This window comes from Thamnophis elegans, chromosome 5 (genome assembly GCF_009769535.1).
Source record: "Thamnophis elegans isolate rThaEle1 chromosome 5, rThaEle1.pri, whole genome shotgun sequence".
In the NCBI taxonomy this organism is placed as follows: domain Eukaryota; kingdom Metazoa; phylum Chordata; class Lepidosauria; order Squamata; family Colubridae; genus Thamnophis; species Thamnophis elegans.
Genome location: NC_045545.1, coordinates 16,164,191 through 16,181,873, shown reverse-complemented (window position 1 = coordinate 16,181,873; position 17,683 = coordinate 16,164,191). Strand labels below are relative to the sequence as shown.

Here is a 17,683-nt window from a genome sequence, read left to right as displayed (position 1 = left end):
TGGAGGAATTTAAAATTGTCAATCAACACCTTGACTTGCAGCCAGACATACACTGGCAAAAGTTAATGGAATAATGTTGTTACATTCACCGAATAACCATGTCATTTACCCATACTGCTATATTCCGGACAAGTTGAAGCTTGCATTTGTTTATTTGTTTGTTATAATATTTCTATAGCCACAATTTCACTTGTATCCAAGCCTTTAATCATCCTAGTTGCTCTTGTTTGCACTTTTTCCAAAGTCTCAAAATCTTTTTGTTTTGTTATGTAGTGATCAAAACTGGATGCAGTATTCCAGGCATGGCCTTACCAAGGCTTTATAAAATGGTACTAATATTTCACATGATTTTGATTGTATGCCTCTGTTTATGCAACCAGGGATTGTGTTAGCTTTTTTGGCTGCTGCCACACACTGCTGGATCATGCTTAAGTGATTACCCACTAGGACTCCAAGATCCCTCTCACAGTTACTGTTTTTGAGCCAGGTTTTACCTACTCAGTACTTGTACCTTTGGGGTTTTTTGTTGACATTTTGAGGGTTTTTTTTGTTTGACACTAGATCCTTTCATACTATGAACACTGTTCTTAGGCTACTGCTGCTCTTATATCTTTATATCAGTAGTAAATGTTGGGATTTATATTATGAAGCAGTGACATCAGTTTGCAATTGTTTATGATTTTGTGCTTCAATGTGAGCATCTTTGGAAAGAGCAACTTTGAAAGACAACTTTATCTTGAATAAATAAGAGTAGAGGGCAATCAAAAGAGGGATAAATATAATCGTAGAGCAGGGGTGGGTTTCAACGGTTCGCGGCGGTCCCTGTGAACCGGTTGGTCGCCGAACCCGGAAGTAAGTAACTTCCGGGAATGGCGAAGGGCGGCCGCCCGCCCGCGGTCCTTACCCGTTTTTGATGAGTTCGCTTCCACGCATGCGCAGGACACATACAGCACCTGCGCGATCGTCCAGGAGCAGCTGGAGCGTCGTGCAGATGCTAGTACGCTTGCGTGCACCGCACGCGTGCATGAGGACGCCGCCGACCCGTTCCAACCGAACCGGTTGGAACGGGGTGAGAAACCCACCCCTGTCGTAGAGGGAAAAAATCCATTAATGACTTCTTTCTGTAATGACTATATAAAACCTCCAGGATTAGAAGTAATGCGATTTCAAATATGGATTGCTGGAAAATAATAGCGGATGGGACCTGTTGCTTCTGTATCCTGCTTACATGTTACATTGGAAGGCTTCTGATAGGCCCTAATGGAAACGTGATGCTGGGATAACAGTTCCTTTAGCCTGATCAAACAGGGCTCTTATGATTCTTTCTCATTTTCTGTCCGGCGGCCTCACGGTACTGTAATATAAAGCAGGTCTTCAGCCAGGGACAATAGTCAGATGTGAGCATTCTTCCAACATTTCATTACTATCTTCCCTTTTTTCTGTTGTTTGCAGGAGAGCTTAGTCTCTACTGAGACCGAATTTATTAATTGCAAAGAAATCTGCCCTATGCTGTCTACGTGACTTGGGCACATCACCAAAAGACATTCTTGACCTTGTACATTCTTCTCTCCTCTCCTCTACCTCAGCCTCCCTTATCTTCCCTGCATCAGCTTCCTTTTTTTCCTGAACACAGTGAAAAAGCAAAAGCAGAGAAGCACTCCAGCCCTTTCCTATGCGAAGGAGGTGCCGTTGCGCACAATACTTGTTTCAAAACCTTTGCTGCCCTATAGGCACATGACAGTGACTACAGGGTTGCTGTGTTTACTTTGAGAACACAAGTTGCACACAAATGGAGAACGTTATATGTGAGGGAGAAAGTAACAGATGTTTGAAAATCACATGTACATGATCATTTACAGCCTTAAAAACTCCAGATGCGGTCTAGGGTGTTTTTGTGATAAGAGTACACCTACATTTTGTTAAATATGTAAGCAAATAGGTCTTGTGCAGAAAAGTAGATATAATAATTAATTGTGGCAACACAACATCATTGTTTGAGTTAGAAAGTAAGCAAGCTAGGATCTGGTTAATACTTGGATGATAAATTTCTAGAAATCTCAGGACCATAATCTAAAACAAATCTCAGAAAAAGGTTATAATGTTAAGAATGTTATAAATACATAGGAAGTAAATCCTATTTTTCCTCTTGTTGTTATTTCATTCACTAGATTTTATTATAGACCACAATCATCTGCCACTTAGTGCATTCATTCTAGCTTGCTGTCTTTTACTCATGTAAATGTTTTGTGTAACTTAAGTTACTCTGAAAATATTCATTTTAACTATGTGACAGCAATCCCGTAGGAATAAGTAGGAACTTTCTGCATGGTTTTGCAAATTGCTTTCTAAAAATAGCTCGGTGATTAATCCCTGAAACTTCAACGTTGTTCATGTGACTCAAACGTTTGGATGACTTGATAGAAACAATCATATTTTCCAATCTGTGGGTTATTTCAGTTCCTTATTGTCAAAGCAATAGTCCTTGTTTCTACAATAACCCATTTTTTATTTCTGTTTAGGAGCATTGCTCATTCTTGTGCATTTCTCCCATTTTCTGAAATCAAATTTAGTAATTACTTTGATGGGATGTAATATGGAGTTGCAGGGAAGACATGCGAAAAAAGTTAAGGTCTTTTAATTAAATGAATACTAATATTAACTTTAAAGTAAGTTAATGCCATTCCTGGGAAACTTTGAAAAGAAAACTTGTTTCCGTCCAATTCTGCCATGTGATGTAGGCCATCTCCACATGATGGTGCTACAGTTATTCTTTACTCTTATTCCCCATTAATTTGGCCATTCGTGCTTTACTAAGGAACAAAACAACCATCTCAACAGATGTGATTTCTGAGCCTGACATTTAAATAGTATTAATTGCCTATTATACACGGCCACATAAAAAATCTCCTTATCCACATCAAATACAAGCAGGCTTCCACAGCTCCATATCTGGAGGAAAATTATGTTGCTATGCTGGAGACCAAGCAGGATCAAGGCTGTTTGAATTGTCATAGGGAGGTTGTTTATGAAGCAGGTAACTTGGGACAGAAAGCATACTTCCTAAATCCTATCTGTCAGCCCTGTGTGGAAACCAAAACTGCTTCACTGAGGGGACACAGAACATATCTACCTTGCCAATTGGATGCATTTTGCCAGAAAACAAATTGAAAACAATTTCAGGCAGTGGTGGATTCTGGCAGGGATGAGTTCCGAACTGCTGATTCGTTCAGGGACACGCCGCACGCACTTGATGCGACCTACCCGCGCATACACAGTACAACTAAAATTGCTCTACATAGAAGCAGAAGCAAAAATTAAGATGGCGGTGCCTATGGCGCCTCCGGGAAAACCAGTTTGGGGGCGTGGCAGGCCTGGGTAGCTGCCAGTTCCAGCAACCCAGGCCGCCAAGCTACTATAAGTTCAGCCAAACCGGTCCGAACCAGTAGAAACCTACCACTGATTTCAGGGCTTTAATTATATGCGCAATATGAGCATGTGTTGTTCTTCCAAGTTCAACATGGCTACAATTTTGTGTCAAATTGCTCAGAGTGCTCATATTAGACATAAAGTCAGAATCCACATAGGAGACATTGCAATGATTAAGATTTCAAGTTACCAGCATGTGCCACAAAAGATATGATCTAATAATTGCAATCTTTAAGAAGGAGCCATCCTGCTCTCCTTCAGAGAGGTGTTCTTGTATCAATTAAGGCACCCGCCCCCCAATAACCAATTCACTCTTTCATTTTGCCTCTGACATTTCTAAATTGTGTAGTAATTTTATACAAAAATTATAATTAAAATAATACTAACACAAACTATAAAAGAAAAGAAGAAAAAGAAAGAATAGGTGCAGAAACTAAAAGGAGGAAAGGAAGAAACATAAGAATGAAGAAAAGAAAAAGAAAGAAATATGTAAATGAACGACTCCCCCTTCCTCATAAATATTAGTGTTTGTAAGTCAAATGTAGGTGGTTCTCCTTTAAATTGAAATCTTTTATTTTCCTTCAACTATCATTTATTGTCCAATCTTCAAAGTTCCATTTAAGTTTTTTTCTATACAAATTCAAAACAAAAGCATTTTTCCATGGGAAATCTTGTATAATTAATTCCAAAATTTTATTTCAAATCCATCTATACCCCTAGTTCATTTGTAACTTTTCAAAATCAAAGTTCTAATCACTCTTTTGCTGTTTATTAAAAAAAATTTTCAAAGTCCTTAACCTTGTATTGAAAACTTCTTTTGATAAGGATTGAAGGAAGCTAACCCAGTGATTTCATACTTGTTAATCCAAATGTTCCTACTAGCCACAAAACAGTTAACAAGCAATTTCCAAAAGGGATCAGAAAAGGAAGTATGCGAACTCATGTCCCATTGAAGGGCTGACCATAGTTTGAATGAGGTGGCTATTCCTTCATCTCCCAGAACTCTAAACCCTGTGGAGACAGCTGTCTTGCTATGAAGAGCAACTGTCTGGAGCACTTATGGGAATTCTCAAGTCCTTTCTTTGTCCAGAGAAGAATTACTTATCAGCTTTTCATTCCACTGTTGTGATCAATTCCATTTTTGTGAATCTGTCTTCAGTTTATCACCATCACACCCCAAAGTTCTGGCTTTTCTAGTTTAGATGTAAGATCATATTAACAGAGAACTGAGAATTGATAGCATTGAAGAAAACACTGTAGAATGTTTTGCACATCAGTGGCATTTCCAAGAGGAGTGTCAGACTCTGAAAGAAGATAGCAGGCATTGTGCCATGATTAAAGCCCTTCACTTTTAGTATTTGTGCTGACTTCACACACACGTACAAAAGGGACAGGGCTCGTGTTGTAACACTTTGCTAACCATCTTGATTTGGATGAGGGAATAAATGGGGAACTCATCAAATTTGCAGATGACACCAAGCTGGCAGGAATAGCCAACACTCCAGAAGACAGGCTTAAGATACAGAAGGATCTTGGCAAACTTGAACATTGGGCACTATCTAATAATGAAATTCAATGATGAAAAGAGTAAGGTTCTACATTTAGACAAGAAAAACGAAATGCACAGGTACAGTATAGGTGGTACCTTGCTCAATAGTAGTAACTGTGAGAGGGATCTTGGAGTCCTATTGGAAAACCATTTAAATATGAGCAGGCAGTGTGCAGCAGCGGCCAAAAAGCCAACACAGTTCTAGGCTACATAAACAGAGGGATAGAATCAAGATGACGTGAAGTGTTAATACCACTTTATAAAGCCTTGGTAAGGCCATACTTGGAATACTGCATTCAATTTTGATCACCACGATGTAGAAAAGATGTGGAGACTCTAGAAAGAGTGTAGAGAAGAGCAACAAAGATGATTAGGGGACTGGAGACTAAAACATATGAAGAACGGTTGCAGGAATTGGGTATATCTAGTTTAATGAAAAGAAGGACTAGGGGAGACATGAACATGATAGCAGTGTTCCAATATCTCAGGGGTTGCCACAAAGAGAGGGAGTCAAACTATTCTCCAAGGCACCTGAACATAGAAGCAATGGGTGGAAACTAATCAAGGAAGAAGCAACTTAGAACTGAGGAGAAATTTCCTGACAGTTAGAACAATTAATCAGTGGAACAGCTTGTCTTCAGAAGTTGTAAGTGCTCCAACACTGGAAGTCTTTAAGAAGATGTTGGATAGCTATTTGTCTGGAACGGTATAGGGTTTCCTACCTAGGCAGAGGGTTGGACTAGAAGACCTCCAAGGTCCCTTCCAACTTTGCTATTGTATTGTATTGCAGATTTTGACCCCTTCTCCTTGCAGAAATCTCTGTAAAGCATGAAACTTGGGGGAACTTTTTAACATAAAATTTCTAGAGCCAAGGTGGCGCAGTGGTTAGAGTGCAGTACTGCAGGCTACTTTAGCTGACTGCTAGTTCGGCAGTTCAGCGGTTCAAATCTCACCGGCTCAGGGTTGACTCAGCCTTCCATCCTTCCAAGGTGGGTAAAATGAGGACCCAGATTGTTGGGGGCAATATGCTGACTCTGTAAACCGCTTAGAGAGGACTGAAAGCCCTATGAAGCGGTATATAAGTCTAACTGCTATTGCTATTGCTATACTAATTTGAAAAATGGCACCAGAATGCTGTGTTCCCACAACAGCACTGTCCTTGGCAAGTTGAACCAATTTATTTCTGGTATATAAGTGAAATGGAAATGTTCAGTTAATTTCCCCCATGTTTTCAGTTTTAGACAAGACAAAATATTAAGTTAATTAGCTTGGTTTCCTCCTTTTATATGAAGTGAGAATAAAGGGACCTATAATAGTTGGAGTGGACAGTGATTCCCCCCCGCCCCGGATTTTAATACTGAAAAAAATGAAACAAGTTAAGATAATCACAGATAATTTTCCAAATGTTTCTGAGGACTTGGGAAATGAAAATGGTAATCGTAACACAGGGATCTTAAATGGAGAGTGATGGAGAACAATATATTCCATCTGTACATTGATTAGTAGTTAGCACCATACGTCATACCTCTTCCCTTTCTCATACAACTTATTCTCTTCTGCTTCGACTTTCAGGAACAAAATCATCCCAGGATAAAGTGGGATGAAAAGCACAAAATATTTTCAGGAATCCCAACAATATTTCACTCAAGATACTTTCAGAGTTCCAAATGGACCCTTGAATTTCTCACACCTTAAATCAACTGAGTATTCTCTATATTTTTGCAAACCCGATTCTAAGTTGAACCAAAACCATATTCCCATTGAAAGCAATTATGAGGTTATCTAGGTAACTCCTATTTAACTCCAACTTTATATAAATCATAATCAACCAGTTTAGTTATAAATACGGACATTGAGAGCATCATTTCAGTTCTGTCTCGTTATCTGATTTTTCTGTTGTTCACTTTTCAGAAGCATTTAAAAGATGGATGAAAGTCCAACACCTGCCGAACTGCGTACCTCACCTGATAGTGATGGTTCAGCAAAGAAAGGTAAAGGCAAAGGCAAAGGCAAAGCTAAAGGATCACCAAAAGAAAAAGGAAGTCCTAAGGGGTCAGCCAAAGAAAAAGGAAGTCCTAAGGGGTCAGCCAAAGGAAAAGGAAGTCCTAAGGGGTCAGCCAAAGGAAAAGGAAGCCCCAAAGGGTCAGCCAAAGGAAAAGGAAGTCCCAAAGGAAAACCAAAATCTCCTGGTAAGTGTAATATTATATAGAACTGAAGAAAGTTATTTGTCTTAAATCTAAATATGAACACAATCATATTCAAGAATGGATGAATGCAACTAATGCTTTGTCAATGTTTGTGTGCATTTATTCGAAGATTTTGGATATTCTTCCTTTCTTCTTCCTCCCTTCCTCCCTTCCTCCCTTCCTCCTTCCTCCCTTCTTCCCTCCCTCCCTTCCTCCACCCCTCCCTTCCTCCCTTCCTCCCTTCCTCCCTTCTTCCCTACCATCCTTCCTCCCTCCCTCCCTCCCTCCCTTCCTCCTTCTGTCCGTCCATCCGTCCATCCATCATCCATCCATCCATCCTCCATCCATCATCCATCCTTCTTCTCCCTCCCTCACTGGTTACTTTCAGAGGGGGCAGGCAACAGTCAGAAGGTTAAATGAATGGCTTTAAGGCGATCTGCACACCTGGAATCAGGACATCAACATCTTATGACAAACCAGACCAGAAACTATAGAGACCAGATAGCAGCGGGGACTGGAAATATTATGAATGGCTCAAGTATAGATAATACAATTTTAACTGAATCACAGGGAAAGGTCCATGCATCTTAGTGCCTCTGTGATGCTCCAGCTACTCCGTGGAGCATCACGCAGGCACTGTACGCACCATGCGTGTGCATGGAAGCGCGGAAGCCTTAAAAACACAGGTAAGGAGCTCGGGCGGGCATGTGGGTCCTCTGGAGCATCGTACCGGAACAGTATCCGGTGCTCCAGGCTGGCTCCGGTACGCCCATACCTGGGCGTACTGCCTGCAACCCACCACTGACTTCCTGCAACTGCAGCAGCTGCTATGAAGACTCAGAGGATTTACTGGAAAGGAAACCATGTCAGGCAGTAAAAAACTGATCCCAGAATACATAATGTGTGTAAGCCAAAAGTAGGGTGCTTTTATGTGATTTTATACCATTCTCTATTCATGCTCCATTCTGCTCATTTTTGAGGAGAGATTCTTCTTTGAATCAAGGTATTTCTTTCCCTTTGTGTTTTTATCTGTTGGAATAACAAATACACACACATGCGTGCGCGCACACACACACGTTTCCCTGAAAATAAGACCTCCCGAAATAATAAGCCCAAAAGGGCTTTTGAGCGCATATACTAAAATAAGCCCTCCCCCAAAATATTGCAACACAGCAGCAGCCATGAGGTGACTACTCTCACTCCCTCCTGCACCCCAAAATAATAAGATCTCCCTGAAAATAAGGCCAAGTGCCTTATTTTGGGGAAACACGGTATTTATTCTTAAAATTTTTATATACATATAATTTTATTACTTTTACGAAGAAATATGCAGCCATGAAAATAGTGATCAGAATTCTTGGGAGTCAGACAGCAAACAAGTGTAATAAATCATCATCACATCAAGATACTAGGCTATCCCCTGTGTAAGAAAACTTTTTATTTGTGTGATGGAGTGAGGGGGTAGTTTGTTCCTGGTCTGGGATTAGAAATTTATAAAATCAAGATTGGAAGAGTGTTTCTATTTCATTTTCTGTCATAATACTCAAACTCATCAAATAAAAGTCACTGACAAAATCAAATATTTCAGGTGAAGGACAGTACATAAACCCTACTAGTTTGGCTGAGCCGAGGTGGCGCAGTGGTTAGGGTGCAGTACTGCAAGCCACTTCAGCTGACTGTTATCTGCAGTTCAGCGGTTCAAATCTCACCGGCTCAGGGTTGACTCAGCCTTCCATCCTTCTGAGGTGGGTGAAATGAGGACCCAGACTGTGGGGGTGATATGCTGACTCTGTAAACCGCTTAGAGAGGGCTAAAAGCCGTATGAAGCGGTATACAAGTCTAACTGCTATTGCTACTGCTATTAGCATTACTAGGAATTTCAGCACATTAGCAGAGGATAATCCACACACAAAACACTGTGTTTGTTAAAAACACAAAGCATGCCCTACCTGGTTCAGAAAGATTTACATTAAAACCTCTTTGTCTTATTTCAGTTAAAAAAGAAGAGGAGCCTGATCTATCTATGGCAAGCATGGGTAAGTTCAATACTAAAGAAAACAAAAATAAGCGATAAAGTATGCATAATCATGCCAGCCATAAACAACATTAATGATCAACAAAAATATCTTCTTTATTCAGCCTCAGCGGAGCTAAGCACAAAAATCATAAAATTGCGTATCTTTGTCATAACATACAGCAACCTAAGATAGGCAAAATAAATCTCGTTTTCACAAGAAGCTATTCATTTTTTATAGTTAATTCCAAAATTTTATTGTGAAAGTCAATATTACAAATTTAACTGGACCTTTGACCAGTGGTGAAATCTACTTACCTTCACTACTGGTTTGCAAATGTGAGCGTGCACGTGCATGCGCTCGCCCCATTCACATGCACCACCTCCGTGCATGCACAGGACCTTCCATGTATGCGCAGAGCATCAAAAATGGACGTAATGATATCTGGGCAAGTGGACAGAGACTGCTACCGAGTGTTTACTACCAGGTCAGGCAAACCAGTAGCTTTTTTTATTACCAGTTCAGGCAAACAGGTCTGAACCGGTAGCATTTCACTCCTGCCCTTGACCCATTTATAATTTTCATAGATCAAATCTTATTTGGCTTCTTGTTGTTTATTTTAAATTCTTTAAGAAGGTGGAGATAATCTTGCTGAGGAATGCAAAATCCATTAAGGGAAGAGAAATGACAACTCAGTCCTGCAAAAAGAGCTAGTGTGAGAAAGAAACCCCAAATAACCTCGCCTGGTTTCCATTTGGTGTTAGAGGGATAGGGGCAGAGGTGGGTTCCTACTAGTTCGCACCTATTCGGTAGAACTGGTTCATTAAAACTACCGAATCGGCAAGAAGAGGTTCCACCAGTGGACCTGGAAAGCAGGCCACACCTACAGAAGAGGTTCTAACATTTTTGGAAACCCACCACTGGTCCTTGGATATGATTATTCTACACTATCATGCTCATGTTTATAAAACTCAGTGCCTCTGTGAAAGGTAAGGATGTCTCCTGCATTTGTGGTGCAATCAGAACATTGTGTGTGTTGAAGTTGTTTTAACGCAAACCAAAAATGCCTTTTAAAAAACAAGTTTACATCCTATTCTTATGCATGCCAGTACTCTGTGTGAGGTAATTTAAGGTGGTTCTGACAAGTGTCGTCGGCATCTTCATATCCAGTCACATGGGTGGCAAGCCACTCCCATCCAGTCACATGGGCAGCAAGCCACTCCCACAAAGGAGGCCACACCCACAGAGTAGGTTCGAACAATTTTTGAAACCCACCACTGGATAGGGGAGAACTCTGGCTAGTAGTATTCCTGTAATACTGTTGGAAGGCTTGAAGTTCCCTGGGACTGAAGTAGTTCAATTGATGATTTTATATCAAAATGTAGTTTTTTTGTAGCCTGAGTCTAAGATCCTCTTAATTAATTTAGTCAACCTTTTCTAAAGAACATTCTCAGGGAGCTCTAGATTTTTTATATGAAAAGAATCATCTATGGGAAAGACAACATTTAGTTTCCATTGAAGTCCATGGTTTCCTTAATAATACAGTTAACCAGATATACACATACACACTCATGCTTCAGGACAATATAAAGTCCTTCTGGAATGTAAAACAACCCTTTTCCATTTTCTTGGCAATTTATTCTTGTTTTACAATATCAGACGACTGGCCATAATTTCATTTTGATGTGACTACATTGAACGCAGGGTCATTCAAAACGTAGGAAAAGAGTATATTGAATTTATTGAGAAATACACTATCGTTTTAGAATGTTTGTGACATTGTGGAACTTTGGAGTGAATGCAGTAGTCTGTCTGTCTGTCTGTCTCCTCTCTTTCTCTCTCTCTCTCTCACTGAAGAAAATTTTATATTTTTTCAGGCCACCCAGAAATATTTCCCTTGGTCCTCACTGAAAAAACACAAGAAATATTTAACTGCTCTGCTGATATAGATGTAACAGCTGAAAATCCTTACAAGCTCATTAAAAAGGAAGATTATTAATGACATGAAGACAAGAGCTGCAATTTCTGACTTCCACCCTATCAAAAAAGTTATACTAGTAAGTTACCCTTCAAGGCACGTTGTATATAAAATTTTCTGTTGGAACTTGATGTGCTTGATTATATCAATTATTCTAGATTGGGGTTTTTGAGATTTTTGGATTAGAAATTGTCAGCTTAAACGAGCTGGTTAAAAAATGACTCCATATTGAAGAAGAGGATATCTATCTCTATTATACATGTTAAAAATAAATTCAAAAGCCAAAAACGTTGGACTATTAAATGATGGATAGCAACTGACATAGGGTCGAGATACAAATTCAGCCTCTCACCCCTCTTCTCTTTTCTCAGTTCTATTTGGAGGTTAGTATTTTTTTCTAATTATAAAAATCCACTTTTCTATATTCACTCAGGATTATCCTGGCGAAGAGCTCCTGCTAGTCTTTGACAGAGAATTAAATATGGACAAATCTTTTATCTTATTGCAACTGAAGAAGCAAAGGAAAACATTTTAAATGTAAGAGTTTGTTCCACTTATTTGGTGTGCATGATAGGGGTCAAAATAGTATTCTGAAGAGAGAGTAATATAAAGTGTGACAATGTAGTCTTTACCTCTATTTTTTTTTTAATCAATACATTAAATATTTAAAACCCTTACTATTTTCACCTCCATAGCCACCAGAGCCTGAGGAAGAGGAAGACGTTAAGGAAGGGGTGCCTGAAGAGGTTTATAAACCTCCTGTGCCCAAACCTTGGTTTCGCTTGGAAGTGAAAAGGAAATTGAAGAAGAATCAGTCAGGGAATCAACAAGGAGGGTAAGGAGATTTAATTTTATTAAGCAAAATCTAAGGGAGTAATCTCGTAATACTCTGTAGAATTAGATTCTAGCTTCAGTGGCACTGTGGTACTCAACTGCTTAGGAACTCATCAAATTTGGTACTCAATACATTTTGATGGGAAAATTTTCTCCCTTGTTGTTTGTTAGTTTGTGAGAACTTATTAGTGTTAGCTGCCTTGTGACTCACTGCATTATTCCTTATGAGAAAAATGTGGTACTTGTATTTTTTGATACTCATCGGGCCTCCTGGAACCAATTAACGATGAGTACCGAAGTACCACTGTATTTATATAAAGTTGAATGAACCTCTTGAAAATTTCAACACTTTGATCCCATAACAAGCAAACCTTGAGGAAACGGGAGAAAGGTCTATATGCATTTTTATCTACCTTTCAGTTGGAACGGGGCCGGCGGCGTCCTCGTGCACGCGTGCAGTGCACGCATGCGTACTAGCGCCTGTGATGCTCCAGCTGCTCCTGGAGGATCGCGCAGGCGCTGTATACATTCTGCACATGCGTGGAAGCGCAGAACTCGTCAAAACCGGGTAAGAAACACGGGCGGGCGGTGGATCCTTCGGCGTTCCTGGAAGTTACTTACTTCCGGGTTCGCCGACCAACCGGTTCGCAGGGACCGCCACGAACCGCCTGAAACCCACCCCTGACCTTTACATATTCCATTCTCCTTCCTTCCTTCATCCTTCCTTCCTATAATCTCTCTGTCTGTCTGTCTCTGTTTATTTCCTTCTTTCCTGCTCTTTTCTCTTCTCTCTTTTTCTCTCTCTCTCTCTGACTCTTTTTCTTTTTTGATAATTTTGTACTGTATTTACCTAGGCAAATATGGATTACTGTGCATGCCATTTTTGGAATAGTTGTTTAATAATCAAAATCACAAAATTCATTTGTGTTCTTTTCAAACTAATTTAGGAATATGGTCAATTAACTTCTAAATATCTATGCATAAACTTGCTGTTAATTGTATACTGCCTAACACAGGAAACCATGTGAATATATATATTATGTAGTTAGATTTTACTTCACAGAAAATTATAAGTATCTTTATGTACATTTATTATTTAAAAAGTTTTAAAATACAAATAGCAAAATTTCTTCTGGTATAAGGAGTATGTTGTCCTATACGATCTGAATGTTCAGTCGTTCTGCCCATGAGAGATAAGAGAAAAAAAATTCATTGCGATTCTTTTTAAAATTCCAATCAAATAACGCTACCTCCCTGATCATATGGACTATTATAAAGATAACCTCTTATGTCATATGAGCTGTCCTATCAATGCAGCATTTTAAATATAATATCAGATCAAAAGGAATAACAAAAAAGCCAAGCCATATAATGTAACCATCTGATCCTGACACCTAGGACTGACACTGCTCCAAAGAAATCCTTGCATTAAGAAATATTTTTATTGGACTTTCAGATTAAATATTTGATTTCTCGACCACACAAAGAATTTGGGATTCGGGTTAAGTTCCAAAACAGAAATGCGACACTTGATAAACATGCCTACGTGGAGTGTATGCCCTATCAAGACAAGTACTTCACCATTCGGCAGCTAGAGAAAGATATTGGCGTTCAGGTAGTTCCAGAAGAAGAAAGTACTGGAACTCAGACAAAATGGTATAAAACTCATAATTTAATTTTTGTTTCAAAAAGGGAAGAAAAATTGTGCCCTTTTTTTTGGGAGGGAGGGGATTTTTTTTAGAGGGAAGAGAATAACAACTTTTACTTTCTTGCACTTAGAAAGCATGTGTGTGAGAGATTTCAGATACTAATTTCATCTGTATTCTGCCTTTTGTCTATGATAGAATTCAGAACAATGTAATGGAGTTCTGAGTGTGACTACCCATTCAGTGGTTACTGATCACAGTCAGATTTACTTAGATTAAATAAGGTTGCTGTATCTTGTGAGTTCAGGGTCTGGCTCATGCCCAAGGAAATAGAAATGAGTCTTCAGCTGGGGATTCTGGAAATTGAAATCTAACCCATCAGGGGAGCATCAGACCAATAGATTTTTTTTGGATAAGCCATATGCTTCCCATAGTGATTTAGCACTAAAATGAAAACCATGCTTTAAAATCACATATCATCTTAAACAAAAGTAAACAAATGAACCAGTGGTGGGTTTCAAAAATTGTTCGAACCTACTCTGTGGGTGTGGCCTCCTTTGTGGGAGTGGCTTGCCGCCCATGTGACCAGTGAGTGGCTTGCCACCCATGTGACCGGATATGAAGATGCCGACGACACTTGTCAAAACCACCTTAAATTATCTCACACACAGCACTGGCATGCATAAGAATATGATGTAAACTTGTTTTTTAAAAGGCAACTTTGGTTTGCATTAAAACAACTTCAACACACGCAATGTTCTGATTGCACCACAAACGCAGTAGTCATCCTTACCTTTCACAGAGGCACTGAGTTTTATAAATATGAGCATGATAGTGCAGAATAATCATATCCAATCCAGTGGTGGGTTTCAAAAATTTTTGGAACTCTTCTGTAGGTGTGGCCTGCTTTCCGGGTCCACTGGTGGAACCTCTTCTAACCGGTTCGGTAGATTTGACGAACCGGTTCTACCGAATAGGTGCGAACTGGTAGGAACCCACCTCTGAAATGAACCCACAACTGATTGTGCTAAAAGAAAAAGGTGGCACCCATATTTCTCTCTTTTTCAATTAGATTTGCCTATGTTTCCTCAACCCTACAGCATCAACCAATACTGTGGAGTGGTTGTCAAAAATCTGCAAAATTAGTAGATGCTATAGGACATGGGTGTCAAACCCGTGGCGTCATGTGACGTCACGTGACGTATCGTGACGTTTTTCTGCTTCGCGGAGCTGGGGTGGGTGTGACCTGCGCATGATGCATCTGGCCCGCAAACCACCAGTTTGACACCTCAGCTATAGGACAAAAACATTATTTAAATTATGATATCTAGCCTTCAGTGTTGGGAAGTTCTTTTTTCCCTCTTTCTTTTTAAACAATGGAATTCATGTGCTTTAGGACTTATCCCAAAAATGCAACGACACAATATTACCCGAGAGAATTTTCAGAAAATGAAAAGGAGGTGTACTTGTCATCAGAAGAATTGAAATTGAAAACCTTTATCGTGTCTGTGGCTTTACGGTTAGTATTGTGCTCCACTAATGTAATGTGCTGAGATGCAGGCGATAATATGCAAATAAACAACCCCCCCAATACCCCCCCCCAAAAAACCCCAACATTCTATACCAGCGTTTCTCAACCTTGTCAACTTGAAGTCCAGACATCTTCAAGCTGACAAGGTTGAGAAACACTGTTCTACACTGCTTTAGTGACAGATGCAACTTTTCAGTATTCATTCCTTGTATTTGAGCAGTGCCAGTTCAGTGTGAGTTGCAGTTATTAAACTGATGAGACATCCCCTTTAGAAAAGGATCTCTACATAGCTCTGCCAAGAAGCTTGCTGGGGTGAGCCCTACTTCTGGTTTCCGGTTTATAGTAAGCATTGATAGATTCAGGTCCATTACTAATGAACATTTGCTACTAGAAGAGTGTTCGGAGACTACAGTTGGTCCAGAATGCAGCCGCGCGAGCAATATCGGGTGTACCTCAGTACACCCATGTTACCTATCCTCCGCGAGCTGCACTGGCTCCCTATTGGTCTCCGGACGTGCTACAAAGTGCTGGTGATTACCTTTAAAGCCCTACATGGCATTGGACCTGGATATCTGAGAGACCGTCTCCTGCTACACACCTCCCAACGTCCGATAAGAACCCACAGGCTAGGCCTCTTCCGGGTGCCGTCGACTGGACAATGCCATCTGGCGACCACTCGTGGGAGAGCCTTTTCTGTAGCTGCTCCGGCTCTGTGGGACGAGCTACCAGCAGAGATCCGGACCCTTCCCACTCTCGTGGCCTTCCAAAAAGCCACCAAAACCTGGCTGTTCCGACAGGCCTGGGGTTGCTGATTTTTAAATCAGGTCCAACCCCAGCTAAGCCACATGTATGTTGTGTTTTTTAAATTGTTTTGTTCTTTCCCCTATGTGTTATTTATTTTAATTGAAAGAGAAACGCCAGGTTGTCTGCTCAGATGGGGACACACCTTGACCAACTGCAGGCAATAACACCAGCAGTCCAAAATAGTGAGGGCTTTTGCAGGTACTCACATGCTTGGTAGGATAGCCCTACCATGCAAATTTTCCTCAGAACCCATTGGTGCCTAATGTAGATAATCTCTCAAGTATTTTAACCCCCCCCCCTCTCTTCCTCTCCCTCCCTTTACCTCTCCCTCCCTCTCTCTTTTTCCCCCTGGCACAGAGTTGAGATTGCACTGCAACAAAATGAAATCATGAATGTTTTTTTCGATGACTGGAAAGCTCTTGCGGAAGAGGAAAGTGGTTTTGCAGGTAAATCTGATGTTACCATGAAGGAATATCAGTCCTTTACAGATCTGCATTATCTCAAGGACAGAACTGTTAGCTGCATCTCCTGGCACCCAACCATTTATGGTAAGGTTTACAAAAAAATGCTTCATATTTACAACAATTGTGATGGGTATCTGGAAATTTTCAAAAGGTAGTGAGTGGCTGTTGTATTTTATCGATTCTGTTTTCTGAAAAAGAAATCAGGAAGTGCACTGAGAAAAACATTTGAAATATTTACCAGATAATTTATAATACTGTGGAATTGGAATCACTGTCCTAACTAGGCAGAAGTGTTGGCTGATTGTGAATACCTCTTCTAAACATTTGATAAATACTGAGAGCAGTTGTCATGTAAAATCTGGAGATAGCCTTTTCTAAAAGAGTGGAAAACTTTAAATTTTGGGGATAAGCAAAATTTTTGTTGTTCTAAAAACATTTTGTTGTTCTAAAAAAAAATCAGAAAAAGAGAGGAAAAAGGTGGATACAATAAGCTTCCCAAAAGTATTGCCTATGACTGAAAAGCTTAACACTGGCTCAAGCAGTGCACCAGTGATGTATCATATCTCCAAGCCTTTCAACCATGACTGTATAACAATTGTAAATAAAAGAGGAAGGGAGGGGAGGGGGGAAGGGAAATGCAAACTTCACCGCAATAAAGATTTCTCTTTTCTACTATCCTGAATATATGTGTGTGTGTGTGTGTGTGTGTGTGTGTGTGTATACACACATACACACAACAAACATATATATTCCCGTGTAAGATTGAGATTGTCTTGGCAACGTTTCAGTGAGGTCTCACCCGCCATCCTCAGGCTGGTGTTTTGGGCTTAAAGTGTGGTCGGAGCTGCCGTCTTTCTATAAATCTTGGTGGGGGCTGGCTTTGTTTCAATAAGTGGATTGATTGGATGTGTGGCTTTATCATGATTGGTAGATTGGTGCTGATTGGTGCTGGCTGTGTGTCCGTTGTTGTTTTGTGTTGTAACGGCCTGGGTGGTGGGTGGGGCTCGTTTGTTGACTAAGGCTGGTTTCCAGATGTCTGGTAGGCGGGAGGTATTGTCACATTTATTCATGGGGGGGGGGGTGTCTCTATTTCGATAACTTCCATAATTATTCTCTTGTTGAAGTGTTCAGTTTTGGAGATTAACCTGGTTCCTTCAAAATTAATTTCTTGACTGTGTGCCTATTGTTCTTTTGTGTTGTAACACAAAAGAACACACAGCCTGTACCTCAGCCACACAGGATGTTACAAA

At 40.2% G+C, this 17,683-nt stretch overlaps 1 protein-coding gene across 1 annotated transcript in view; it reads left to right on the top strand.

Annotated features, from left to right (window-relative positions):
* Positions 1–6,899: 6,899 nt before the first annotated feature.
* WDR63 (WD repeat domain 63) overlaps positions 6,900–17,683 on the top strand; it is a 36,029-nt gene continuing 25,245 nt past the window's right edge. Inside the window, 11 exon segments of the mRNA XM_032217721.1 lie at positions 6,900–7,164; positions 9,156–9,197; positions 11,054–11,168; positions 11,170–11,233; positions 11,588–11,627; positions 11,630–11,691; positions 11,850–11,928; positions 11,931–11,989; positions 13,445–13,644; positions 15,031–15,153; positions 16,327–16,517. Coding sequence (XP_032073612.1) covers positions 6,900–7,164; positions 9,156–9,197; positions 11,054–11,168; positions 11,170–11,233; positions 11,588–11,627; positions 11,630–11,691; positions 11,850–11,928; positions 11,931–11,989; positions 13,445–13,644; positions 15,031–15,153; positions 16,327–16,517 — 1,240 coding nt within the window.